Source organism: Schistocerca cancellata, chromosome 2 (assembly GCF_023864275.1).
Source record: "Schistocerca cancellata isolate TAMUIC-IGC-003103 chromosome 2, iqSchCanc2.1, whole genome shotgun sequence".
Classification (NCBI taxonomy): Eukaryota; Metazoa; Arthropoda; class Insecta; order Orthoptera; family Acrididae; genus Schistocerca; species Schistocerca cancellata.
Genome location: NC_064627.1, coordinates 296,311,312 through 296,339,217, shown reverse-complemented (window position 1 = coordinate 296,339,217; position 27,906 = coordinate 296,311,312). Strand labels below are relative to the sequence as shown.

The 27,906-nt window shown below is 42.6% G+C and overlaps 2 protein-coding genes across 4 annotated transcripts in view; one reads left to right on the top strand and one right to left on the bottom strand.

The window, feature by feature from the left end:
• Positions 1 to 27,906, bottom strand: part of LOC126161664 (uncharacterized) — a 496,787-nt gene that overhangs the window by 232,875 nt on the left and 236,006 nt on the right. The window lies entirely within an intron of this gene.
• Positions 1 to 27,906, top strand: part of LOC126161667 (uncharacterized) — a 65,774-nt gene that overhangs the window by 16,556 nt on the left and 21,312 nt on the right. Inside the window, exon 2 of the mRNA XM_049917663.1 lies at positions 24,814 to 24,948. Within this exon, the coding sequence (XP_049773620.1) occupies positions 24,814 to 24,948 (135 nt within the window). The remainder of the gene's footprint in view (positions 1 to 24,813; positions 24,949 to 27,906) is intronic.

Sequence of the window (27,906 nt, the reverse complement as noted above, 5' to 3'; positions counted from 1 at the left end):
CTCCTCAAATTCACGTTGCAACAAAGCAGAATGTAAAATGTGACTACCTATTTGCCAGACCTTGACAGCAATAACTTACAAGCTTTCAAACCGTTGAAAGTGGCGCTGGGATGGAACATTCACGATTTGATAAATAATGAGGAAGGTGGTTACAATTGCAACAGAAAGAATTTTTGGCTATAGGTATTCTCGCATATCCAATGCGCTGAAAGACGATCACTACCTGCTACAGAGAATTCTGTAGAGAATTTTATGAAATATATTACTTTTGCAAGCATAAATTGTCGGAAATATATGACTAAGGATTTATATTGGTATCTGTCTGGAATATCAACGAAAACAGATCCAGTTGGCCTAACTTAATGCAGCTCGATAACGCACTTTCATGCGGTGGTTCCCCTGTCTGGATGTTGCCAGTGGGAATCCTGGTTGTGGTGAACAAAATTTTAGTCAATAGTATTTGGGAGCCAAGGAAAGATGGTTGGTTGGTTGGTTGGTTGTTTGAGGTTTAAGGGACCAAACAGCAAGGTCATCAGTCCCTTGTTTCAAATAGGCTCCATCCCGCTAATGGGACTTCGCAGTAAAGTCAGAAAAATAAAACGGAAAAAGGTAAAAACGTAAAAGGGCAGTCATGTTGTCATTGGTAAAAAAACAAATGAGGGAAGTCGGCAAGAGAACGAACCCAACACTATGCTGAAGCAGCATAGGCAAGACCACCTGTGACGTAAAAGGTACAACTGCTAGAATGTAGAAAGTACGTATGGGAATAGAAAGATTAACCAAGCCTTAAAAAAAGGGGTAAAAACAGAGTAAAAGGGGAAGAAAAGAGGATTTCGGTCAGGGAGGGGAATCGGGAATCTCCGAACACTGCTTACAGCGGGAGACACCCAAACACTCACCGCCCTGCCCCAACACCAGAGAGAGATTAAAAACCTTAAAACTGAGGATAAAAACCACTTTCCCGGAGGAAACCGAGAACCAGAGAGACCATCCGGGAATCGTCAGCCAACATCAAATGTAAAGTATTGGGAACCTATACTTAGCACGCAGAGCCAAAAGAAGGGGGCATTCAACCAAACTGTGGGCTACTGACTGGAAGGCTCCACAACCACATAGTGGGGGTGGCTCATCACGCAAAAGAAAACCATGGGTCAGCCTGGTATGGCCAATGCGGAGACGACACAGTGTGGTCGAGTCCTTTCGGGAGAGGCGAAAGGAAGAACGCCACGGGCCTGGTGTCACCTTAATTGCACGAAGTTTATTAGACAGGGGAGTAGCCTCCCAAGAAGTGGCCCATGACTGTGCGAAGTGGGATTTGATGTGAAGCCGTAAATCCGCCGCAGGAGGGGTTACAGAAAACGGGGGGTAAGCGACTGCTCCCCCAGCCAAACGATCAGCGAGCTCATTACCCGGGATACCCACATGGCCAGGGACCCAAAGGAAGTCAATGGAACAAGCAGCACGGTGAATATCAGCGAGATGGTCATGGATGGCAGAGACCAAGGGATGGCGCGAAAAACACCGGTCAATAGCAAGAAGGCCACTCAACGAGTACGTACATAACAAAACGCGGTTGTGTTGGGACTGTTTAATAAAGGTAAGGGCCTGGGAAATTGCCATCAATTCCGCAGTAAACACCCCACATGTAGGTGGCAGCAGAGCAAAGTAAAGAGATGTGGAAGCGTAAACTACATAATCTTCAACCTATATACACTAACATTTTCAATTAAATCCAAAACATCTCACGTTGTCGACAGAAGTGACATTTTCATTGGTAATCAACCCGCAGAAAGGCAACATTAAGCCAAGCGGGCTACTTGGTACTATTAAAGGCGAGAAAGTTTTGTAACCGGATTTCAATCTTTCTCTTTCCTTCTTTCTCGAACATAATTACAGTATACAATATAACATAGTTACTCGTATCAGAGATGCCCGCTGATATGATCTTCAGGACTTTTAAGTCATCCAATTAAAAAGCAGCTCAAAATCTGTGCATCTTGCAACAACTGGTTTTGAAGCCTCAGGCTGTGAAGGTTAAAGTAATTTCGGTAGGTTACAGAAAAAACAATAATTCTAACACAATGCTAATGTATGTTATGGGAGAGTGATATCTTTATTGAGAGAGAGCTCTCAATAAAAATATAACACTCCCGTAAGTAAGCTTACACTACACACGTCCCATAAGACGCGTGTTTGTCTCCCGTTAAATACCCAAAGTTAGTATACAATAGACTATTGTTAAATGAGAGAGTCCTCCACTGAGGCGTACACGCCTAAATGCAGCTGCACGCGGGCAGACAGGAAACGCCCGTTTGCCTGCACGCAGTCGGCGTCTTGCATTCTGCCTACAGCCGAGAGCAGAGGAGAAAGTATCCAGCAGTTATGAAATGTTTCCGCCTGTCCTACAAACGTGTCTCGCTGTCTACGACGACCGAGACGCGTCAACATCCAAGTCCGCAACTGGAGGAAAGGCACAGCAACCCTTATGAAGTACCACTGCGGATACGGCGTTCTCTGCCATAAAATCTAGAGTCAGGTTCGTAGTAACGGTCCCCGCACGACTCAAGCTTTTTAGACGCCAGACAAAGCTTGTTTGTTACTTCAATTTTCGTGGACGTGAGTAAAGCGGGCGATACAAAGCTAACTTTTCCTTTTCAAAATCATTGTTTGTTCTGTTCTTCACAGTTAAGTTCCACAGTTGCGATGACTAAAATGAAATAAAAAGTCTAGTGGAGGCGATCGAGACAGTTGCAGTTACGCTTCGACTCTCGTCGGTGAACTCGAAGCTGATCCCAACTTCCTTCTCCACTGTTTGAGCAGGTCTAATACTATTGCGAACGACGTGGAACTGTTGCAGTTCTAAGGAAGATGATCGTCACCAGTATCCAATCTAATCTACACCTCTACATCGTCACAATCATCCAAGAACACCGTCAAAATATAAGCATTTTTTGGGAATAAGATTTGGTGTGTAGGACATCCGCAACTGAGAGGCTTGGTAATTAATTTACAGAGATCCGCTTCAGCTGTACTAATTATTCATTCAAACCACGACCGGTGTGACTTTAAAATCCAATCTTTAGGTGTATGAAACTGTAACATATAAAGGAGAGGAGGTTCAAATGGCTCTGAGCACTATGGAACTTAACATCTGAGGTCATCAGTCCCCTAGAACTTAAAACTACTTAAACCTAACTAACCTAAGGACATCACACACATCCATGCCCGAGGCAGGATTCGAACCTGCGACCGTAGCGGTCGCGCGGTTCCAGACTGTAGCGCCTAGAACCGCTCGGCCACTCCAGCCGGCAGGAGAGGAGGAAAGAAATATAATGAGACATATCTGTAAAAACCCAGAGAGCTGCCTTGTTTCGGTAGTCTGCTCTTTTGGTTTTTACAGATATATTCCATTACATTTCTTCCATCCTCTCCTTTGTATGTCACGTTTCATACACTTGAAGATGGGATTTTAAAATCACGGAATTAGTCGGGTTTGAATAAATAATTAGTACAACTGAAGAGAGTCTCTCTCTAAGTTATCTTTTGGGACTCCCAAAGGTAGTCTTTCCCGTCCACGTTACATCGATTCACACATTTACCTGTAAGAGAGTTACAATGAAAATACGTCAACCAACGAACATAGCTCTGCAAATAGTCGTGGAATCATTCTGGTGGTAGCTCTTATCCAGCTTTGAAATACACTGGAAAATTTTAAACGCGTTATCTGCTGGCAATCATAACAATTAGGCGCGGCTACAATTCTTGTTTACGTCTACGTTTCCCGAATCCGCACTACGACGAAAACCGTGAATACTATCTCCCCCCCTTTACATCACGGTAAAGACGTAGACAATTTTTCACTTTATTACACGTCGTTCATTACGCTTGCCGTAGATCATTTTTTTCCTCTTCTTCGTTAATTTAGGAAAAAATTAGATAATCACCAAATCAGATTACTGAATGATGCGACGAGTGAGGAGAGTAGCTGCATTAACAAAATCTTGATTTATAACGCAAGATGCCATGCTAAGTATGAATGTTCACAGTTTTGAAATAATGAATGCGTCTGCACATATTTCAGTGTTGTCTTTAAAATGCATGCAGCTGTTACGGCTGCTCTGCACACATCTTATTAAATTTTTCAGTACATTATTGTTTTAACTGTTTGTTCCACTTTGTTTCCCATACAGATAACCAGATTTTCACACAATTCCGCAAGCACGCACAGCAGCGAGCTGGCTAGCGATTCGTAAAAACGCCAACACCGCTGAAGAAGACACGTTCACCTTGACATTAAGCCGTGCCGGCAGTTCTCAAGCTTTTTAGAAAAAGTAATAGCTATGTTTTGGTATACCGGCTGCAACTTTATTTATTTGTACAAACGTTCATTTATAAGGTAAGTACAACTAAAGAAGGAGCTATCAAAAGTTATGCTTGCCTGTACAAACTGCAGAGGTCCCAGCTACACTTACAATTCAAGTCACGGGCTCGGAGATACTTCGCGGCACGGATCAATGTTTACGGGATCCGATTCGGAGCTTTCCCCACGAATTCACAAGCTACACATACCAAAAAAACAGTGAATTGCTGTTTCATCTTCAGCACTTTTACTGTCGCATAAGCATCGATTTTTAATGTTGATTTCCGACAATGGCTCCAAAGTACTTCCAAACTGTGTCTGGTGGAATGTCTTACTGCGATGTGCGGATATAAAAATCCTTGACCACAAAGCACAACCAGGAACATTAGACACTTTTTACTTGAAGATGTGCGACGAATGTATTCGTTGTAGCTTCGGGCTACGAAGAAAAGCCGTTAAACACTCATGGGAAGAGAAAGCTACAACGTCGATCAACTTTCTCGCAGCGTACACAGGACAAATACGGCAGTTTCACATCACATACAAACTATCTTTGGAATGGCAGAGGAAAGCATTTCTTGCACCTTGGAGTTCACAGAGTCCCTTAGAACGAATTAAATTAATGTTAATTGTAGTTCCGACAATGAACATCTTCTGCAAAATAAATAATTTTTGACGATAAAGCATACGCAATGAATGTTTTCGGTATATACTACCTCGCATTAGCTCTGCAGTGGAAATACAAATGAAAATTACAGTATTTTACATTTCTTGCAACAGTCAGATATTTGTTTCGTATAACTTGGCTAAATATTTACCACATATTGACATACAAGCCGATGGTGAAAACGAGACCGCTCAATGTTATATTATACCTCTCATGTCTATTAAATTAGTAGTTTTCCTTGATAACTCCTGTGTATCTTTTTCGTATATACCTTGGAGCTAACCTCCCTTGAGCCTAGATAAATACATTTCTCAATCCAGAATCGTGGCTTATACAGGCTAAAGGCAATCAATTTCGTCGAGTAGCACTTTAAACATAGGCTGAGGTCAAAAGTTGTTTGTACAAAGTGGAGCTAAATGCTTCTTCTAATATTCTTGCTGATTTCGGTTTATGAAAGTGACTCTCTCAAACCTATATTTATTTATGCTCACACTTATTCTTCGTCATCACTGACGTAAGAACACTACACGCGCGAATCTCTAATGGAATTTCTTCGTGGTAGACTGGGTGCCATAGCAAAGACATCACAGAACTGCTTGAACCTTCGTGTCCATGATGAAAATCCTATGCTGGACAGTGTGTGGCCGACCTTTCGGCAGCCGGCATGTTTTTTACCAGACTGCGCGCGGGATGTATAATGTAGTAGCATCTAAGGTGTAATGCAGCTATCTACCGACTGCATCAAGACATGGATTTGACAACTGACGCCTAGGCAGCAAATCTGACCTTTTTTTTTTAATAAGAGGTTAAACTTAATACATTTCCTATAAGATTATGTATTTAAACGCGGGAGTGAATCAAACAATTTGCCGCGAGACAGTGTTTATGTCTGACGGGCTGCTAAACCACGAACAGATTAATCACGTAATTCGATTCTGTAAATAATGAAATCCGACCAGAAAAAACGTTTAGTTTGTTTCATTGCATAGACAATGAATCGATTTCAGTTATTCCTGCTAACATATGTCTCGTTTAAGTTGTAAATATTAACCTTTCATACTAAGCTCTCGTCTTCGCACAATGTATTACTGTGACTAATGAAATTTGGCGTATCGGAGAACTTTAGAATGCGTTTTCCTTTACTTACATTACGAATCACTAAAACACAAAAAATCTTTATGTACTATAATATTATAGGAAAGTATCGACAAAGACGACGAAAAGCAACAGAACCATTTAATAATTGCAAATTCTGTCATTACGACGATGGAAACACTAATAACCTTAGAAACCTGATTTTGTAAGTCATTTTTTGCACCATAGCAGCAGTTATCCATGAACTGTTCTGTGTAGTGCGTTAGGTAGTAAAAAGAAACGATATTAAGGATCTGTGTATTATTAAGATTACATCATGCCGACCATGTGGCAATCGAAATGGTGTTTCTTCTTCTCCTCCTCCACCTCCTAGCAAAATAAAAATTACATATTACAATACTAACAAGTTTTCGAATAACAGTTACTACGAAGTAATATTTGTTGATCATAACTAATGTCATTTTTGTGATTTGAGGGGTTATTCTCCAGAACAAGGAACTATCCGTGCAAGGAACTTCGGTTACAGATTCATCCTCAGACATAAAATTCACGTTTTAATGAATAAGATTCTGATTTGAAGATTCAACGAATAACCGTGGCGCTGCACACGTCTAGAAGTGTTCGAAAACAGGTGGAAGAGCACAATCAATGCGTTATGTGGGTCCATCTCAGTCTGCATGACTAAGTCATTCTCTTACTCATTTACCTGTTTTGTTTGGGTGATGCAAATTTCCGATGTTGGTAGCTGACATCACAATGTGATCCAACAGTGTATAAGCCGAAAATTAATTAACATCCTTACAGAAAGCGGCCACCTAACTTTTGTTTAACAGATGTGGTAGGCAGGAACCATTTAAAAGTTATTTTATCTACGAATATTCTACTACAGTTAACAAGCCCAGTCATCAGTGTTTTGTTGTAGAAAATGAACACAAACATAAAGGAAGAGCCAAAGAAACTGAAGAAACTGTTACTCCTGCCTAATATCGTGTAGGGCCCTCGCAAGCACGCGGAAGTGCCGCAACACAACGTGGCATGAACTCGACTTATGTCTGAAGTAGTGCTGTAGGATACTGACACCATGAACCCTGCAGGGCTGTCTATAAATCCATAGAGTACGAAGGAGTGGTGATCTCTTCTGAACAGCACGTTGCAAGGCATCCCAGATATGCTCAATAAAGTTCACGTCTGGGGAGTCTGGTGCCCAGCGGAAGTGTTTAAACTCAAACAAGTGTTCCTGCAGCCACTCTGTAGCAATTCTGGGCTTCTGGGGTGTCCCATCGTCCTGCTGGAAATGCCCAAGATCGTCGGAATGCACAATGGACATGAATGGATGCAGGTGATCAGACAGGAATGGATGCAAATGATCGGACAGTATTCTTACGTACGTGTCACCCGTCAGAATCTTATCTATAAGTGCTAGAGGTCCCATATCAACTTAATTGCACACGCCCCACACCATTACAACGCTGCCAGAAGCTTGAACAGTCCCCTATTGACATGCAGGATCCATGTATTCATGTACATGTCCATCCCCTTGATACAATTTGAAACGAGACTCGTCCGACCACGCAACATGTTTCCAGTCATCAGCAGTCCAATATCTGTGTTGACGGGCCCAGGCGAGACATAAAGCTTTGTGTCACGCGGTCATCAAGAGTACATGAGTGGGCCGTCGGCTCCTAAAGCCCATATCGATGATGTTTCGTTGAATGGTTCGCACGCTGACACTTGTTGATGGCCCAGCATTGAAATCTGCAGCAATTTGCGGAAGGGCTGCACTTCCACGTTGAACGATGCTCTTCAGTCGTCGTTGGTCCAGTTCTTGCAGGATCTTCTTTCGGGCCGTAGCAATGTTAGAGATTTGATGTTTCACCGGATTCCTCATTTTCACGGTATACTTGTGAAATTGTCGTACGGGAAAAAATCCCCACGTCATCGCTATCTAGAAGATTTGTGTTCCATCGCTCGTGGCCCGACTATAACATAGCGTTCAAACTCACTCACATCTTGATAACCTGCCATTGTATCAGCACTAACCGATCTATCAACTGCGCTAGATACTTCTTGTCCTTTACAGTCGTTGCTGACCGCAGCGCCGTATTCTGCTTGTTTACATATGTCTTTAGTTGAATACGCATGCCTATACCAATTTCTTTGGCGCTTCAGTGTATGTGCACATACAGAAAGTTGGAAATGGACTATCCCGAAATTCGGTGTGAAACCTAGAATGCTTTGTCACTTATCGTTTCTTTCAACTGCAACGGTGGTACTTATACACGAGAAAAATTCTATGCTGCATAGTGGTCTGGAATCCACGTTATACTACAGTCGCTCTGAAGTGGCTGGATAGGTCTGTTTAAATGGTGGAAGAGAGCACAAGCTTAACACCTGTCACTGGACTACGCCTAGTTATAGAACTGCGGTGTTCAAAGAAACCCTAAGGGTTGAGGACACATTCAGCTGACGGAAAATTGTATTAACACCATTCTAGTGAAATTAGAGAATACTTTTTGATACAAACCGGACTGAGTTGTTCTGGGCTCGAATCATATACAGTAGATCCTGACGCGGTGAACGGGATTTTGTTCCAGAAAATTTGTTACAATTTCTCAAGCGCTGAGTGGAGGAGGTAATGGGCTCCAAGTTTTTTTACCCTAATACTTTAAGCAGCTACTTTTCCTGAGTTGAGCGACAAGTTTAAAACCTACCAGTTTGTTGACATTTCCAGCTGTTTGAAGAGGCGTGTCATCATCTTGCCAGATGGAACCACCTGCTAGGAACTATGCATACGCCAATGAACAGTGAACGATATTGTTTTATACACCTTCCCAGATACTTTTTCTTTCTTCAAATAGTTATTATCGCCAAATAATTACAGAACTTCTATAGTGCATATATAAACACGTCCTGTGGTAGAGCACGGTGTCAAAGTGAACTCGCTGAACCACTTTGCATATTTTCATTGACCAACATTCTTGTGCCACTGGAGCCATGTTTATTTTCACGTGCACCTCTGCCAAGCGGCGTACGTGCGTGCAGTGACAACGAAGCATTCTCAAACATGTGTATCAGTACGGTCAGTTATGCTGAACAATTAGAACTGTATACTCACAACAAAACAAGTAGCGAATATATAAAATCATTTTCATAAATTCATTTATTCTTCATAATTTCTCCGATACTTTTGTCGCTTGTACATTAGTGCTATCTTTCGGCGTTTCAGAATATCGACAATTCATAACAGAGAAATAAGAGAAGTAGTTTCGTTTTGATAAACACAAGTGTAGATGTGTTTTGCCCAAACGATGTATTTTACACCGTACCGAGTGGTAGAGCACGGCAATGAAACGGAAACGGTATGGGTGTAGCGGGAGGATGTGCGGCACGTGGCTCGTGCCGGATGCTGCTGTTGCAAGGCCATGCCGCCCACCGCGCTCAGCAGACGCCGGCACGACCAGAGCTGCACAGCCCGCCAACACGTCCTGCCTGTCCAAAGACACGCTGCTCCGTGCTGTGCCTCGGAACCGAGCACCGTGGCTGCGGCGCTTTCCACGCCGAAGTACGGCGCGAATCCGTGCCGCCTGCGGTTACAGGCGGCGCCGCAACAGCGCCGGCTTCTGGGAACCGATGCTTACGGCGCAGCCGCCGTCTTAAGTCTTCAGATTTCAGATGTCACAGATAAGTGTTACACGAAGGCTTTTTTCGAAGGTTCCACTGGCGGTAATATTTAAAGTTTCTCCATCTCCGAAATGGAATATCTGGAAAAATATGGGCTTTTATTTCACTTCCGGCCCTCGTGAGCTGGCAAAGAGTTTTTCCTCTGTCTTATCTCTTAACACTGTACACAGAAAAATCGGATACCTTACGGAAATCAACGTACACATCATCTACTTGGACGCCGGTATCTGCAGCTTTCTGGGCCTAGAGGCTGAACACAGCACGCTGGGTTATAGAAGATCGTTGTTTTCGGAACCTACAGAGGAGATTTTAGCTCACCAGTAATTTTATAATACGCAAGCAAGAAAATTGTTCCAAAATCCTCCGACTGACTAACATCAAAGATAAAAGTGACAAAAGTCATGGCAACGATATGCCTATATACAGATGGCAATAGTATCGTGTACACAAGGCATAAAAGGGCAGTGCATTGGCGGATCTATCATTTGTACTCAGGTGACTCATAAGACGCATGGGATATTCCATTTCGGAAATCATTTGGGAATTCAGCATTTCGAAATCCACCGTGTCAAGTGTGTGCCGAGAATGCCAAATTTCGGGCATTAGTTCTCAGTACGGGCAACGCATTGGCCGACGGCCTTCACTTAACGACCGAGAACCGCGGCGTTTGGGTTTGTGTAGAGTTGCCAGTGCTAACAGCCAAGCAACACTGCGTGAAATAAGCGCAGAAATCAATGTGGGACGTACTACGAAAGTATCCGTTAGGATAGTGCGGAGAAATTTAACGTCAATAGGCTACGGTAGCAGACGACCAACAGGAGTGCCTTCGCTAACAGCACGACATCTCCCGCAGCGCCTCTCCTGTCTCTGATCATGTCCGTTGGTTTCTAGACGACTGGAAACCAGTGACCTGGTCAAATTACTCCCGATTTCAGTTGGTAAGAGCTGATGGTAGAGTTCGAGTATGGCATAGACCTCATTAAGCCATGAACCCAAGTTGTGAACAAGGCACTTTGCCAAGCTGGTGGCGGCTCCACAACAGTGTGGGCTGACTTTAAGTGGAATAGAATAGGTTCCCTGAGCCAAGTGATCCAATCGATGACTAGAAATGGTTATTCTAGGCTACGTGGGGACCATTTGCAGCCATTCATGGACTTCATATTCCCAAACTACAATGTGGAATTTTTGTGGATGATATTGCGCCATGTTATCGGACCACACTTGTTCATGATTGGTTTGAAGAACATTCTGGACAATTCGGGCGAATGATTTGGCCACCCAGATCGCTCGACACGAATTCCATCGAACATTTATGGGACGTAATCGAGAGGTCAGTTCGTGTGGAAAATAATGCACCGTCAATACTTTCGCAATTATGGACAGGTATAGAGGCAACATGGCTCAATATTTCTGCGGGGGAATTCCAATGACTTGTTGAGTTCATGCCATATTGAGGTGATGTATTACGCAAGGGAAAAGGAAGTCCGATACGACATCAGGAGGTATATACCACGATTTTTATCACATCAATGTAGTTTTGTGCGTCGGTTCGATGATACTTCTTGAAAATGGGAATGACCTTTGCTTTTTTTCCCTATCATCAGAAACACGTCGCCCTTCTATAGGTCTACAGAACACTGCTGCTAGAAGAGGGGCAATTTCTTTCGCATACTCTATGTAGAATCTTATTGGTATCTCCAAGTCCAGTGGCCTTCCATCTGTTGAGCGATTTCAGTTGCTTTTCCATCCCATTGTCACCCATTTTGTCGTTCGTGCAACAGTTCAAAGGAGGCACTACAGGGAGATTTTCCTCTGTGAAACAGTTCTGGAAAAAGATGTTACGTATTTCGACCTATTCTGTGTCGTCCTCCGTTTCAGTGCTATTATGGTCACAGTGTCTGGAAAGATGGCTTCAATCAGTTTACTGATTTACAGGTAAGGCCAAAACTTCTTAGGATTTTCTGTCAAGTTGGTTCACAGAATTTTAGTTTGAACACTCCACGCATGCCTCTTCTTACGCTAATTTTAGCTTCGTTTAAATTTGCAGTGGAGCTCTCTTTCATTTCATAGTAGCTCTATGTAACATGTCTCTCTAACAATGGTGGGACTTTCCCATCCTTCTCCACTTTGGCCTACATATACCTATCTAAAGCGTATTGTACAATGTTCTTGAACTCTGTTCATTGACACTCAACGTTGTTAATGCCGGAGATGAAATTTTCATGCTGACCGCAGGTAACATGATATTTGTTTCTTTACGCTCTTGCTAAGCACAAAAATCTACTCCGTGGTCTATTTTTATGATAAGTTTATCGCTATTATCCTGCTATTCCGCGCTACTTTTCGTCTTTCCTCAGTTTACTCTCAATCCGCATTCTGTATTCATTGCATTGTTCGTAACTTCACTTTGACTGAGCACAGCAAAGTCATCATTGTATCTTTCATCTTGAATTTTAATCTCAATCCGTAATCTTATTTTTACTTCCATTATTGATTCTTCGATTCAGAGGTTTAACAGAGGAGAGAGTCCGCATCACTGCCTAGAGCCACTTTTCATCCTAGCATCTCTCTCGGTTTTCCGTTGCAACGTTTTGCACAATTATTAACAAATGTGTTGGCTTCATTAATCACACAAGGAACTATAATTTATGAACAGCTGCCTCGTAGAAATACTGAGTGCTTCCTACAACTTACGGCCCTACGCACAGAAGACATTACCTGTACTGTTGACGAAAGCTGGAAATGAAAGATGACCAAAACAACGAGTTCTCTGAATTTTTATCGTAACTCGACACAGTTTCCCAAAACCAAAATTACTGCTACTTCAGACAAGTCGCCCGGCCGTAGATAATTAATGCTACACGTGCGAATACATGACTGCTTGACCCGTCATATAGTGAAGTGTCAAGCAATCATGTGTAACTATTTTAGCTGTGGTTGTCTCAGTTTTAAAGTTGTCTATACACGGGCGAAGCCAGGGCAAATCGCTATGACATACCATACTTTCAGAACAGTTTGAGATGTGTAAACATTCTGTCCCACAAGTGATAATACGTAAACGAGGGTGGTCAATGCTCACTGCATTTCTTATTTGGTTCAAATGGTTCAAATGGCTCTGAGCACTATGGGACTTAACATCTATGGTCATCAGTACCCTACAACTTAGAACTACTTAAACCTAACTAACCTAAGGACAGCACACAACACCCAGTCATCACGAGGCATTTCTTATTTACAGACGTAGTTACTTCAATGAACTTATTAATTAAAGTACATATCTTAAACTTTTTCGATACTCTTTGAGATTAAGAATCTCGGAACATGATGATGGTTATTGTTTTCAATTACTTTTTGTAACACGAGCTAAATGTGCTTAATATACGGACTTATTCCTCGTTGCACGGTTGGCTTCAACAACATTACACGTTTCAAAAATGTAAGACCCGAGAAAGGTCTGTCGGGTGCAAGCATGATTAGGTGTTTTAATTCACTGCGTGTCTGTACCCCTATCTCCATCTCTCGTAACAATATGATTCGACATCGTTCATCTCAATGCAACGCACACATTGGATTATGGCGCGTGATATGAGAAAAATTAGCAAATTACAAACAGGGCCTGCTATACAGGGTGAAAAGTATTTAAACCGACAAACTCTGGGAGGTTGTAGGGGACATCGAAAGAAATATTTTTCCCTAATGTCATTTTTTCCTATGAGGAGTAAAAACCGATAGAGGAAAATTTCTCTGGCGGCAAAGTAATTAAACCAAAAAACACTTCCATTTTTTATGACTAAGAGACAACATATTAACACAACCCAATTTCAATTATAGTAGATTTTCAAAAATGCCTCCATTGACACGTAAACAAAGGTTACACCGTCGGATCATGTTCTGTCTGACACGGGCAAAAACCCCAGGAGTATCCTGAATTGTTCCTGCTGCTGCTGCTGCTGCTGCTGCTACTATCCGGGCAACCAGGTCCTCTCCTGATGCAACAGGAGTTGCATAAACAAGGTTGCGCATCTCTCCCCACACAAAAAAGTCCAGAGGGGACATATCTGGGGATCGAGCAGGCCATGGTACAGGACCATCTCTGCCAACCCACGTGTCTGGGAACCGCCTGTCCATGAATCGACGCACGATGACTGAAATGTGCCGGCGTCCCGTCATGTTGGAACCTCCAGTAATTCTGGCAATGTTCTGGCGAGAAAATCGTAATAGCGCCTGCCATTTAATGGCCTAGGTAGCAGATACGGCCCAATTAAACAGTCCCCAACAACAACGACCCACACATTAACGAAGAACCGCACTTGATGAGCGCTAGTAGCTGTGGCATGTGGGTTATCCTCACTCCAAACATGCGAATTGTGCATGTTGAAGACTAACGTTGCTTCATCGGTAAACAACACAGAGGATGGAAATGTAGGATGCATTTCACACTGTTCCAGGTACCACTGCGAAAATTGTGCTCTGGGTGGATAATCAACTGGTTCCAGGTTGTGGACACGCTGTAAGTGTAATGGACGTAATAATTGCTCTCGAAGGACTGTCCTTACATTCGTCTGATTCGTCCCTATGTTGTGTGCAATTGCACGAGTGCTGATTGAAGGATCCCGCTTCACATGCTGCAAGACAGCTTCCTCAAATTGCAGCGTTCTTACCGTGCGACGGCTTCCCTGTCTAGGTAATCTGCTAAATGACCCGGTCTCACGCAGACGTTGGTACACAGTAGGAAAGGTCGTATGATGCGGGATACGGTGATTAGGATATTGTTGTTGATAAACATGCTATGCAGCTCGTCCGTTGTGCACACCAACCATATCAGTGTACTCACTCCAGGTGTAAACAGAGACAATGCACTACTACACTGGTGGACAGCAGTTGCCTACAACTGAAGATCGTAATACGGCCTCCACCGGTTTAAATAATCCTCATAGGAAAAAATGACATTAGGGAAAAATATTTGTTTTGATGTCCCCTACAACCTCCCAGAGTTTGTCGGTTGAAATACTTTTCACCCTGTATATGCCTCAGAATAACAAAGTGACTGACAGTTGAGCGTAGTAGGAAACTAATATTCTTGTCACTTTCCTAAGCTATTACACAGTTAGCTTCACACATTCCGTAGAAAAAAAAAACCATACAGCACAGATTAAAAAGCAAAGAAGAAAGTCACAACAATAATTTTATATATACACAATTGTCCGCATATGACGTAACTGGCAGCTGATGTAGCAGAGTGATTTGACAACTGTGTACAATGCAGAAGGTGTGACCATACTCTTGCTCGTTGTTGCTGTGGTCGCTGACCTGTAAACAACTAGCTGTCAATCACTTTGTTATTCTGAGCCAATTATAGTCACAAGGGACTAACGGACCCATACTAAAGTCATCCAGTATTTGAAAATGAGAGCACTGAGTAACTTCCAACAAACTTTACAGAGAATTTCAAATTTTTAGTTCTTCCCGCTACTCAGTAGCAAGATTGTCATATACGTCATGAAATCTCGCTCCAATAAAGTGTCTTAGGGACTCTTGAACACGAAAAGTTATCCTTTGCTGCCAAAGGAAACGGTTGCGTGGCTTAAATTTGCATCCAAGGTCGTTTTAGGGACTCTGGAATTAGCAACACGACATGCTTATGCATGCGGCTATTAACGTATTTGTCCTTGACAGACAGAATTCTGATACCTGTTGTGGAAGACTCAGGGTCATGATACAATGCATAATGGTCTTTCTAACACGAATAGTTCTGACTCGTTCCTAAGTAGGGTTAAAACTGTGAAAACAAGAAGCAAAACTATTTGGAAACAAATACTAATCTTGCTACCGTGAAGTAGTGTCCCACATATAGCAATACGATATGCCGTTTTAAGAGCGCCTCTTTTCTAGATACGAACAGGCCAATGTACCTAAATATCACATCCGCTGAAAGGTACTGTTATATTTACAACGTAGATAGCAATACGAATAAAATTGTGAGCAATGTCTTATTATTTGCAGGATGCAAGATTTACCAGTGAAGTAATAACTGAGATACAACTTATACTAATGAAGTAGTACAGATTATATCTCGGTTATTAACAGCAACAATCTTTCGATTACTGGACAAAAACTATTGTTTAACCCACAGGGTTCAAAATGTTAAACGACACATTATTTTAAGAAACTAGTTAGAAACGGCATAGTAGGTAATGGGGCACCAGCAAAATAGGCACACAATTCACACTAGATTATACACTGATTATACACTAAAGCGCCAAAGAAGCTGGTATAGGCATGCATACTGAAATACAGAGATATGTAAACAACGCCTATATCAGACAAGTAGTATCTGGCGCAGTTGTTAGATCGGTTACTGCTGCTACAATGGCAGGTTATCAAGATTTAAATAAGATTGAACGTGGTGTTATAGTCGGCGCACGAGCGATGGGACGCAGCATCTCCTAGGTAGCGATAAAGTGTGGATTTTCCCGTGCGACCATTTCATCGGTGTACCGTGAATATCAGGGATCCGGTAAAACATAAACTCTCTGGCAAATCGCTGCTGCCTCAAAACAATCCTGCACGAACAGGACCAACGACGACTGAAGAGAACCGTTCAATTTGACAGAAGTGCAGCCCTTCCACAAACTGTTGCAGATTTCAATGCTGGGCCATCAACAAGTGTCAGCGTGCGAACCATTCAACGAAATATCATCGATATGGGCTTTCGGAGCCGAAGACCCAGTTGTGTACCATTGATAACTGCACGCCACAAAGCTTTATGCCTCGCCTAGGTCCGTCAACACCGACATTGGACTGTTGATGCCTGGAAACATGTTGCCTGGTCTCATTTCAAATTGTATCAAGCAGACGGATGTGTATGGGTATGGAGACAACCTCATGAATCGATGGACCGTGTATGTCAGCAGGGGAGTATTCAAGCTTGTGGAAGCTCTGTAATGGTGTGGGGCGGGGCGTGTGCAGTTGGAGTGATATGGTTCTCCTGATACGTCTAGATTCGACTCTGACAGGTGACATGTACGTAAGCTTCCTGTCTGATCACCTGCACCCATTCATGTCCATTGGGCAATTTGGTGGACTTGAGCTATTCCAGCAGGACAATGTGACACCCGACACGTCTAGAATTGATACAGAGTGGCTCCAGGAACATTTGTGTGAATTTCAATACTTCCGCTGGCTACCAAACTCCTCAGGCATGAACTTTATTGAGCATATCTCGGATGGCTTGTAATGTGCTGTTCAGAAGAGATCTCCACTCCCTCGCACTCTTATGGATTTATGGATCGCCCTACAGGACTCATGGTGTCCATACCCTGCAGCACTACTTCAGACATTAGTCTAGTCCATGCCACGTCGTGTTGCGGCACTTTTGTGTGCTCGCTGGGGCCCTACACGATATTATGCAGCTGTACCAGTTTCTTTGGCTCTTCAGTGTATAAACTCATGTTCGTATATTAGCAGAATGAAAACTGAGATTCTCAAGCAAACATCATAGACCTTACGACCAGCTACCTGGTGGTACTGTGATACAAGTTACAAACAAAAATAAGTCGTGTCCTATAAAGTATAAAGACGAACCAAAGATCCAAGAATGTTACACAGCAGACATACATTAAATAATCCAATTCTGAGTACGTTACACTTATTTTCTTATAATAATTTTAAATTAATGTCACATAAATAAATTCTGTACACTGGCGATATGGCTGTTTGAAGTTGTACTTCTGTTTCTACATTAACCTAGATTGCCCCCTAACTTGATAATGTGAAGGATGAGTAACCGAGAAGAGGGGCAGACAAAACTTAGGTAGAAACAGAAACGAATACGACAGAAAAGTGAGCGACAATAAACGAAATTGGAAAATAACTCCGACGAAAGAGACTTGGAGGCTGCATCGAGTGCTACCGCTCAGCTGGCGATCCCATTGTGGTTGAAGAGCAGTACGGTAACCTAATAGGTACGGGTGCCAGCGTGGGCAGTTTCGGCCAGGAGGTACTGTCACTTTACCACTGTGTGCGTGTATAAGCTAAGTACTATCTGCATCGTCAAGTCGCTAACCAGCATCCACGCCTTACCCATCTGGAGCTACTCAGTGTCCAGCATCAGTGCCATATCCACCCGAAGCTACTTAGAACTCCGTTCGCGATGTTCGTTCGGAAACTAATCGAGATGGTCCTGCATCCACTGACAGCAGCAATTCCTATCGCTTTCGAAACAAATTCGCAGGCGTAACCCCCGTCTGCAGTGCATGTCGTTCAGGATAATTTTACTCCCATTGTTCTTCCGCCATGTTGCACTGCGCTGGACGGCCTGCGTTGATACATAATTCATAGTGTGGTCATGGCCATGTCGAAACACGATAGCTCCCTTCCGTCATGTCACCACGTCAGCGGTGGAGAGTCTGATGACCACCTAGTACCGGCTATAGACCATTTACGATGCTCTATAGCGACAAGTGTGATCTTTTGAGGGGGTTGGGGGGGATCTAATACAGGGTGACTCAAATTGAAACATGTGATGGGTCCACAACCGATTACATTGAGATAGGGAACCAATAGTTGTAAATGCATATTTAGTGTGTTATGGACATACACAGCGTACACTGCATAACAACGTAGCTCACAGTAGTTGAAGTGACGACCGCAGTCTCAATGCAATGCATGCATGGCAACGGCACACTAAGTTTTGTCCATTCTCCCGAAGATCCCTGGTGTCTGTTGTACCAAGAGACCGGCAGCTCCGACACTAGCAAGCATTTCTTCATCCGTTTCTGCGAGAGGTTTCATACACCATCGTCTTGACGTAAACCCCGAACAAGAAGCACAGAGGCGAGAGATCCGGTGATCACCCTGGCCATGGGACAAGACCTCCCCTTCAAATCCAATGATGAGGGTACGTGTTGTTCAGGTATTCGTGGACATTAAAATCGAAGTGGGCTGGTGCATCGTCGTGTTGAAACCATATCATTTAGCGTACAACAAGGGATACAGTCTCCTAGAATAGTGGAAGCATATCTCGCAGGAACACCAGGAAACGTGGAAGAGTCAAACGGAGAGGCAGCAAATATATTACGTGATCCTGGGCAATGACCACCCATACGTTACCAGGATCGTTACTGGTGGTCACCAACGTGGGTGGTGTGGGTAATGTTCTCACCCCCGACTTGGCTGTTGCGGCTGCTGAAAACGCCATCTCAGGTGAATGGGGCCTTATCCGTGAACAATACAAAATGTATGAAGTTCGGTACTACAGCACTGCGGTGGATAATCCACAGACAGAAGTGAACGCGAGGCTTAAAATCTGTTGGTCCCAGTGCTTGCACACGCTAATTATGACAGGAGTGTAACGCCTGCACCACCCGTACTCTCCATACTGTATCTTTCAAAGTGTTGTTTTCAGGGGCAAGCTGACGGGAGCTTACAGCTCGGTGGTCAGCTATACGCTCCAACACCATCTCCTCAAAGTCTGGTGTTCAAACATATCTTCGGCGGGAACCTTGGCCGGATGTCTGTGGCGTGAATGACGCATCTCTCATAAGTTCGTATCCACAGAGATAAACTACTTCCAATCAGGATGACGCCTGTTGGAAGAGCACTCTCTGTACATTCGCGCTGCTTGCTATATCTTGCCCGTCCGGTACATTACATGCATGCCTGCCAATTCTCGTGACTAGTAACGTCCCATCTATGACTACGCGTCATGCACTGTACACAGTAACACACCTCACCACAGGCACATCACAAGCTGTCTGATGCAATGGACAACTGACACCAGGGATAGTGGTGTGCGCGCGGGAAAAGTTAACGCATCGGTGCGATGCATGCGGTCGTCACATGACGCACGTGCTATGAGCTAAGTTGTGTGCATTATGTCTATCTGGTGGTCAGGGGTGTACGCTATTTATCACCCGCTGCCTATTTCAGTGTGCAACAGACATCCGGGGTCTTTGCAAGAGTGCCGCAGAACTGCATGCGCCGTTGCAATACACAGATTGAGAGTGGCGGCATCGCTTTGTTATGAGGTGTACAGTGTATATATCCATAACACAATAAATATGCATTTTCGACTATTGGTTCGTTATCTCAATATGATCGGATTTGGACCCACTACCACCTGTTCCAATTGGACTAAAATGATTTGAGAAATCCTATATTTTGTCCAGTGACGTTACGCTGGTACGCCAGAGCTTGACGGGAGGCCTGCGTCTGGCCTGAATTATATCTATCTGCCACAATCCGTACACTCAGGTTTGAAGCTCTGCTGAGAACTAACCGCTTAACATGCTTGAAAGTCGATCGCATCAACTTTGGACTTCTGTGGACATGTCTGTGGATGCCACCGCGGGAAAATACCCAGAGTTGAGAATCGCTACGTAATACTGGTTTCCTTCTAACCGTAGGCCTACCGGTAGGGGTTGTTAGCGACTCCCGAGATGGGCCAGCAACTGCCTCTTCACTCATTTTGATAATGTTTAACACAACTGCACAATAAATTTACATTCTTTAAAATATAAACATATAGGTCGACTATTAACAAATTTTAATACGATGTAACATATCGTATTCAGAATTTGTTCCGCAAGTTATAAGAATGTCGGATGTGAGAATAAGCTTTCGCTTGAAACAAAGCACTACATCTCTGATTTTATAATTTCCATCACAAATTTAACCAAATGTATGCTAAATCATCAAGTAAAATTTGGTTCCTCGCTTGAGGTCTGCTCTACGCGAGACAAAATTTTGTACATGTAGCTGATTTTATTGAGGCAATTTTAACTTTGATGCACTCTTTATATAGGAAATTGTTGCAGTACGTTAACTGCGAGCAGTAGCAAGTTCGCAACTTGTTCATCTCGGGCCAGAGATGTCTTCTGAAACGTGCCTAATACGATGTTCAAATTACGAGTTATAGACAACTCGAAAGTCCAAAGGGGGTAGAAAAAATCTTTTTGGCTGAATAGAAAAAAGCACTTATAGGGGGAACGTAACGACACACGCAAATTTTCGGTATATACCTGCAAGCAGTAACTTCTCAGCTAGCCTTACAAACGACGTTCTGTATCGATTCTTAATTGTGCACACGTATCTGACACCCTGGAATTGAAGGAAATCGTATTTTCGTTTGGAGGAAATGAGTAAGCAACTAATGTGAGCGATTCCACACAAACAGAGAATTTCTTTAAAAAATAGGAGTGAAATATCAACGTGTCCACCCAACAACTCCATATTGGCAATTTGAAATTCCTGTTATACACTAATAGTTCATCTGTAGTGGGAGAGAAAAGTGATTTTAATTAAAAACATAAAAGAACACTTTTCCACGTCTTTCGATACCAAGTACGTTCAATGACTACAAACGCTACAGAAATTCGCCAAAAATTTAGATCTCGAAGCAAAAAGATAACCGTGAAAAATTCACGTTATACGTTTCATGACTCATGTTTCCACTGCTTAACATTCCGCACACGGTTAGCTGAAGGCGTAGCTGGTAAACACAATAACAGCCATTACTAATTTCCAAATGGAAAGTGCGGAAAGCAACTACATGAATTACGTAACTCTCACCGTTCAGATGAGATTGTTACTACATTCTGACGGAAAGAACATTCACGAAAGTAACTATTTGCGTAAAAGATTTTAGGGGATCTCTAAAGATGTAAACACCATTTATTACACAATATATACTGCAAGGAATTCCATTACATAAACTTTGTGGACAAAATGTCTCTTGACTCTCTTCTCCTACCTAGACTGACCAGGCAGAACATAACGACAAAACAATAGCCGGTATGACCACCTTTGGCACGGATAAAAGCGGCGCGTCGTTGCAAGGAAGCAATGGTGCCTTGGTAGGTCGCTGGAGGGAGTTGGCACCACATCTGCACACAAAAGTCACACAAGTTACCTAATTCTCACAAATACCGCGGAGGGGGCGATGAGCTCCGATGCCACATTCAATCACATCCCACATGTGTTCGAACGGGTTCAGATATGGTGAGTTGGGGCGACAGTACATCAACCGGAACTCGCCACTGTGTTCCTCATACCACTGCATCACTCTCCTGGCCTTGTGACATGGTGCATTATCTTGTTGAAAAACGCCACTGTCGTCGGGAAACATGGTCGTCATGAAGAGGGGTACGTGGTCTGCAACCAGTATACAATATACCTTGGCAGTCATGGTGCCTTGTAAGAGCTCCACTGGACCCTTGGATACCCATGCGAATGTTCCCTAGAGCATGTTGGAGCCGCTGCCGCCTTATCTCCGTCCGGCAGTACAGGTGTCAAGGAGCTCTTCCCCGGGAAGACCGACGGATTCGCACACTCCCATTGACATGATGATCAAAGTATCGGGACCCATCAGACCATGAAACCCTCTGCCACTGCGCAATGTCGAAGGTCACGTGTCCATTTCAGTTGTAGTTAGCGATGTCGTGGTGTTAAAACTGGAACATGCATGGATCGTCGGCTGCGGAGACCCATCATTAGGAGTATTCGGTGCGCTGTGTGTTCAGACACACTTCTACTCTACCCAGCATTAATGTCTGATGTTAGTTCTGCTACAGTTCGCCGCCTGTCGTGTTTTACCTGTCTGCCCAGTCTACAACGTCCGAAACCTGGAATAACAGTCACTTGTTAGGCATGTACTGTCATCATGGTACTCCTCATGTTCATTGTCCGCACAGTCGAGAGTATATGAGACCACACATTCCACTGCAGAAACGCTAATATTTCATTTTCCAATTCTTTCTCACTCGCGAAATTCCTTGGGGTTCCTTTCCGACGAAATGTCAACTTCGGCAACTACTGATTGTAGATATATTCCAATGCTTACATTGTTTGTCTTTGCCCTCCTTTGTATCAACACCACTAGCACTGTAATACTGTTGAAAGTGACTCGTCGAGGTAGCAGTTCAGCTACGTTCCGTAGCCTGGTGCTGTGCTCACCACTGCATACCTCCAGCGTCCACTCCCGCCGCCATTAGCAGTCAATATGGTGGTTGCATGGTAGACAATACGTCCAATGCCGCAAACTTCATTGGCCTTTTGTGACCTCGCAGTCAACGGGTTCCTTGTTAGTGCAACAACACAATCTGGGTTTTACATGAGTTGTGTGTCAGAAAATTACTTTTTGAAGGTACGATGTGATGTTATTCACTAATCTGTTGGCTAAAACATTCACATTACATTCTATGCCTTTCAAAAACACTTTGTTATCTGCAAATTATACACTTTTATTAAAAAATGTTTTATTGAGCGGTAGATAAGTGACACATGTCAAGAAAAGCAATTATCTAGAACACAAACCTATACCACGCCCTGCATTACCACAGGCAGTTACAAAATTGTTCCCTATTTGCTGAAATTTGGAGGAATTCTTCTGCTTCTTATTTGATGTTTCCGAAAGGAACTATAAGTGAGCGTTACGCTAATTCCAAAAATACCCAACTAGCACAGTACTATAGCAAAGCTCATACGAACACACGCTTTTATTATACCAATGAAGATACTTGCTGTTTTCAATTTAACCTTGTAAGTGCCTCAGACATAAAACAATACAATATTATTTCTGTTGATATTTCTTTTCTGTGGGTGGACAGCATACTGTGACCATGAAAATGTTTCACTTTTCGTTTCGTAATATACACTCTTCTCCAAAACAACTGAAAACACTGTTAGCAATGAAAATAGTCTTTATCTTAGCGCTCTCAATCTGTGACAAGTGGTTTTACAACGACTGTTTTAATCCCTTAGATGCTGATCGCATCTGAAAGATACATTACGCTGACCTTCATAAGAATACTTGACATTTCATGTGCGTTCTTATTCACAATGACTTGATAACTGATTCAGTGTCCTCGTGATGACATACAGTCAGTTCCACGAGGAAGAGTACGCCATAATTTTAAATGTAAATTCCACTGCGACATCTATTGTAGTGGTTTCGAATCTGTAATCAATGCGCTTTTGCACAGTGTAAAGATAAACAGTGTGAGAGACGAAAGTTCTGCTTTGTCGGTTGCAGTTTAAAATCAGTGCAAGCATCTGACGCGTCACGAGGCAGCGTTCCTCGTAAATCATCAAAAGGAACAAAAGCTTTCATATGGGGCAGCTGCCAAAATTCTTAGGAAGTCTAAGACATTCGTTACTAAGTGGGTCAAACGATATTTGGAGGCTGAAAACATGGATGACTTACCGAAGAGAGGGTTAAGGTGCCAAGCTATAATTGATAATGTCGGCGATTGGATGAACTATTAGGTAATTGTCCAATTAATAACACTATGAATTTTCATGTAAACATATATTTATAATAGTGTCTTTTATTTCATACAGATAGCGGCGTACACTTTCTTGTGGAACTGACTGTACTTCAGTACTTTTTACAATTGTCTGTAGTTACGTTCCGGAACTGCGCCATAACATTCATCTGCATTACGCTATAGCCTGGTTTTCAACTATATGGTACTCTCTAATGCCATCAATTATCCACACTAATTACTGAATAGCACAGCATTTCTTCCTGCAATATCTGGATGGAAAATATCTATCGTAAGAAATTAGTTTTATTAATGAGGCATCATTCACTTTTGTGTTCCATATAAGGTGTTGTACCTAAAAGCGAAGTCTCCGCATCGTCTTAAGTTTTCACCAAGTTTTCTTGGGATGAGAATTCTCCAAACCTGCAACAATTTCTCTAAATACTGACCCACTAAGAACAACGGAAAACTGTGTTAAAAATTCTGGCATTCTTAAATTGTGATATTTATTGGCAACGCATCACCCTAGGCGACAGTGCAAATATGGAGATATCAAAAAGCAGAGATGCAGCTTGTAGCTCTACTACCTTTAGATTCGCACTCAAAACCCTTCCTAGAATGTCTGTTAATTCGCACTGAAGACCTCGATATCGTATACACTTACCAAGATTCACCACAGCAGCTTTTACGAACGATCGAACAGAAAGTGTGTTACGTAATTAACGATCATTTCTGTCGTTTCACAGGAGGACCACGCCTGAAGAGACCCAGAGCGACAGATCCTGAAGACAGGAACGTAGCTAAACCAGGAGCCTACATTCCTCCCGGCTTTCTCAGTCCATCAGTTCAGGAATATCTCGAGCTTGGCAAGTCAATACCAGGTAAAATCATTTCAGTGATATCGTCGCCTTTGTAATCCTTCCTTTCCTCCTCCCTCCCTCCCTCCCCCCCCCCCTCTCTCTCTCTCTGCATATGTGGTTCTCTCTCCCCCAGGCTGCCTTAACGCGGCGATGCGAACATCGACATTTTTTTCTATGACCCTGCCATTTCTTCGAGTGTGTAATGGGCTATAATTTCTTTCATATTTGTCTTATTAGACTTTATTTAGTTAAAACGTATACCTCAAGTATTATTTTAAAATTACGTGATTCTTTCCTCGTGAGATATTGTTCTACGGCAAATTATATTTATCCTCAGATTAATTAATTTACTGCATCTGAATAAGTTCAGGATAATCTCATATTGAAGAATAACATAAAGTGCATTTCTTCGGTGATTTAGAAAGCCATTTGCTACAGGACTGAAATGTTACTTTTAATTTCTGTTTCTTTTTCATACCTCTGCTGTTAACCCATTGTTCCTTTACGTCATGTGTTTTCCTAATCGCAGTAATTTTAAAATTATCCTTCACACAGCCACATCAGAGTATTGTCCTTCTGAGGATGACGTTTTTATACGAAAATACTAGACATGCGACTGAAAAAATATTAGGCCCAAAAAAGAATAGAATCACAAGCCTTCGTAGTCTGATACTTATCCACTGTCAGCACTCACATTACAATTGCAGTAAAGTGAATAAATGTCAAGAGCGAAGATCTGATCGAGAGACAAATAGTCTGCCCTAAACACATGGTGTCCTTCTATCCATCATATCCTACAATGACAACCGATAAGCACAAGCTTTCATTATTTTATCGATCCCCGCACGACCCACTTCACCAGAAAAAGTTCCGACACTTGCCAACTGGCTTGGGAATCTAGTTGGATGGGATGCAGCCTCCTGAATGCTGATGACAGATTCTCTTTGTATTCAAATGCCTTCTTCGTATGGCCACTGACCATATTGCCTAAGCCGAATCTCTAATGCCAAGTCGTCGCGGCAGCAATGTGCTTCTTTCTCCTCCGCGATTTATCAAGTGTTAGCTTTCAGTTTCTGTGAGTAGGTCACACTCGTAGCGAAATTAATTCGAATTAACTATGAAAATTTGTGTATTTACGTCACAGTTGTATACCAATTTTGAACAACGTAAGTGTACGGATACTGAATCGTTTTTGGGAAAAAGCTCTGGAGAATAATCAGTTTTTTTCCTCCTCCTTGTTTTTCTTAATAGAATTTCGCTCTACTTAACACTATTCTGAGACAAGAAGTTCACCTTTAATGTTTTCTATTTTATAATTTATTTTTTTCTGGGCTCTGAAGACTTGTCTCGCTTGTTACCGACAGACACACCCTTAAGAGGTTGACCTCTCAATAATCAGGAGTAAAAAAAAAAAAATTAATGTTTCTGAGAGTATATGTTCGAGATGCTACGAATGTTAGGCAGAACTGAGAACGACTCTTGGCCCGGGCTCATTCTTCTTCAACTAGTTTCGCAGCCAGACGCAACTTGCGCTTATACCGTACCATGTGCAATAACAGTGATGCTGGCAACCTCGGCACGACCAGGCGGCGGCAAACGGTGTTAACACTCTCCGGCTGCAAGGCTGGCCTCGACGTACACACAGCCGAGCTTCCGCAGTACCAACCGACTCTACACAAACAAGCGCTCGATACGTCACAGAAGTTACCACACCACCGCTAGCTGCTTACAGTCCGACTACGTGACCCGCTGGCTTGAGAGGACGAGGGTGTATATTACCTTTATTGGAAATGCAAGTTTTCCACGGTATCTCTATTCTTTTATATTTATTCGTCGGAGAGAAGAATACGTATACATGCTGAGCAATACTATACGTACGTGTTTCATTCTTTATTTTACTCAACTGCACAAGAATAGCTGACTGGGTTTCAATCGGAAGCTTAACAATTGGTGTGCGAATCGAAGAAATAAAAATTCAATCCCTGTATTTTACGAAACTTCGGCGAAAGAGCGATCCGCCTGGAACGAACCGGCTACAGTACGAGTATTCGCTGAAATTGTAGTGCTGTGTCATTCGCGTCGGACAGGACAGTTTGAAGAAGAGTTCTTGATTAATATCTTCTGATTAATGTCCTCCGTTAAGTACCAAATCTTCCAGATATATCGTATTAGTGAGATCATTCGGCAACTGCTGTTGGTGATCCGGCCGTCAAGTTGGGGAAGCTTGCCGGACGTTTTCGTTCTTTTCCTGTCCTAATCACCTATAACCACAGAAGCACAAGTTCTTACACCTTATCAGCCTTTCTCAACACATATTTAACACCACTAAGATACAGAAAGTAAGTAACTTAGATCAGTATTTCAGAATCTCCCACGAACGCCTGCGAAAATGGGTTACATCATATCGATTAGAACGACTGACTAACGATGCAGGATATTAACTCTACACACAATGTAAATACGATTTAGCGTCACCACTAGTGAGGTTGATGACACAGAAATACAAACTTTCTGGGGAGGGCAACGAGAGCTCGGAGACATTATGAATACCAACACTCAACACCGAATAACTATTCAAATTATCATAGAAATTATAACTATTGAAAAGTCAAAAGCCGACAGCTGAGACTTCAATACACAGTATAGCAAAGAGCAGATGGTACAATGTATATATAAAAGTGTGACTGACACTAACACGACAGAAACCTATTCGTAACTACAAAAGCGTCTAGTTATATCATGCACCGCGTTCGCCACTGTCGACTAGGTACTTAGAGATGACTGTGTAAAGCAACTACGTACACTGAGATTACTGTCCTGAGCAAAATTAGTTTTATTGTTTTCCTAAACAGTTTATTCGGGTTCCTTTGTTTTCTGTAAAAAGATAAGTTATTTCTTGAGGAATAGATACACACAGGTATGGTTATGGTTATACAGAATACAACTAGTCATATTTCCAACAAGTGTTTTTAAATATGA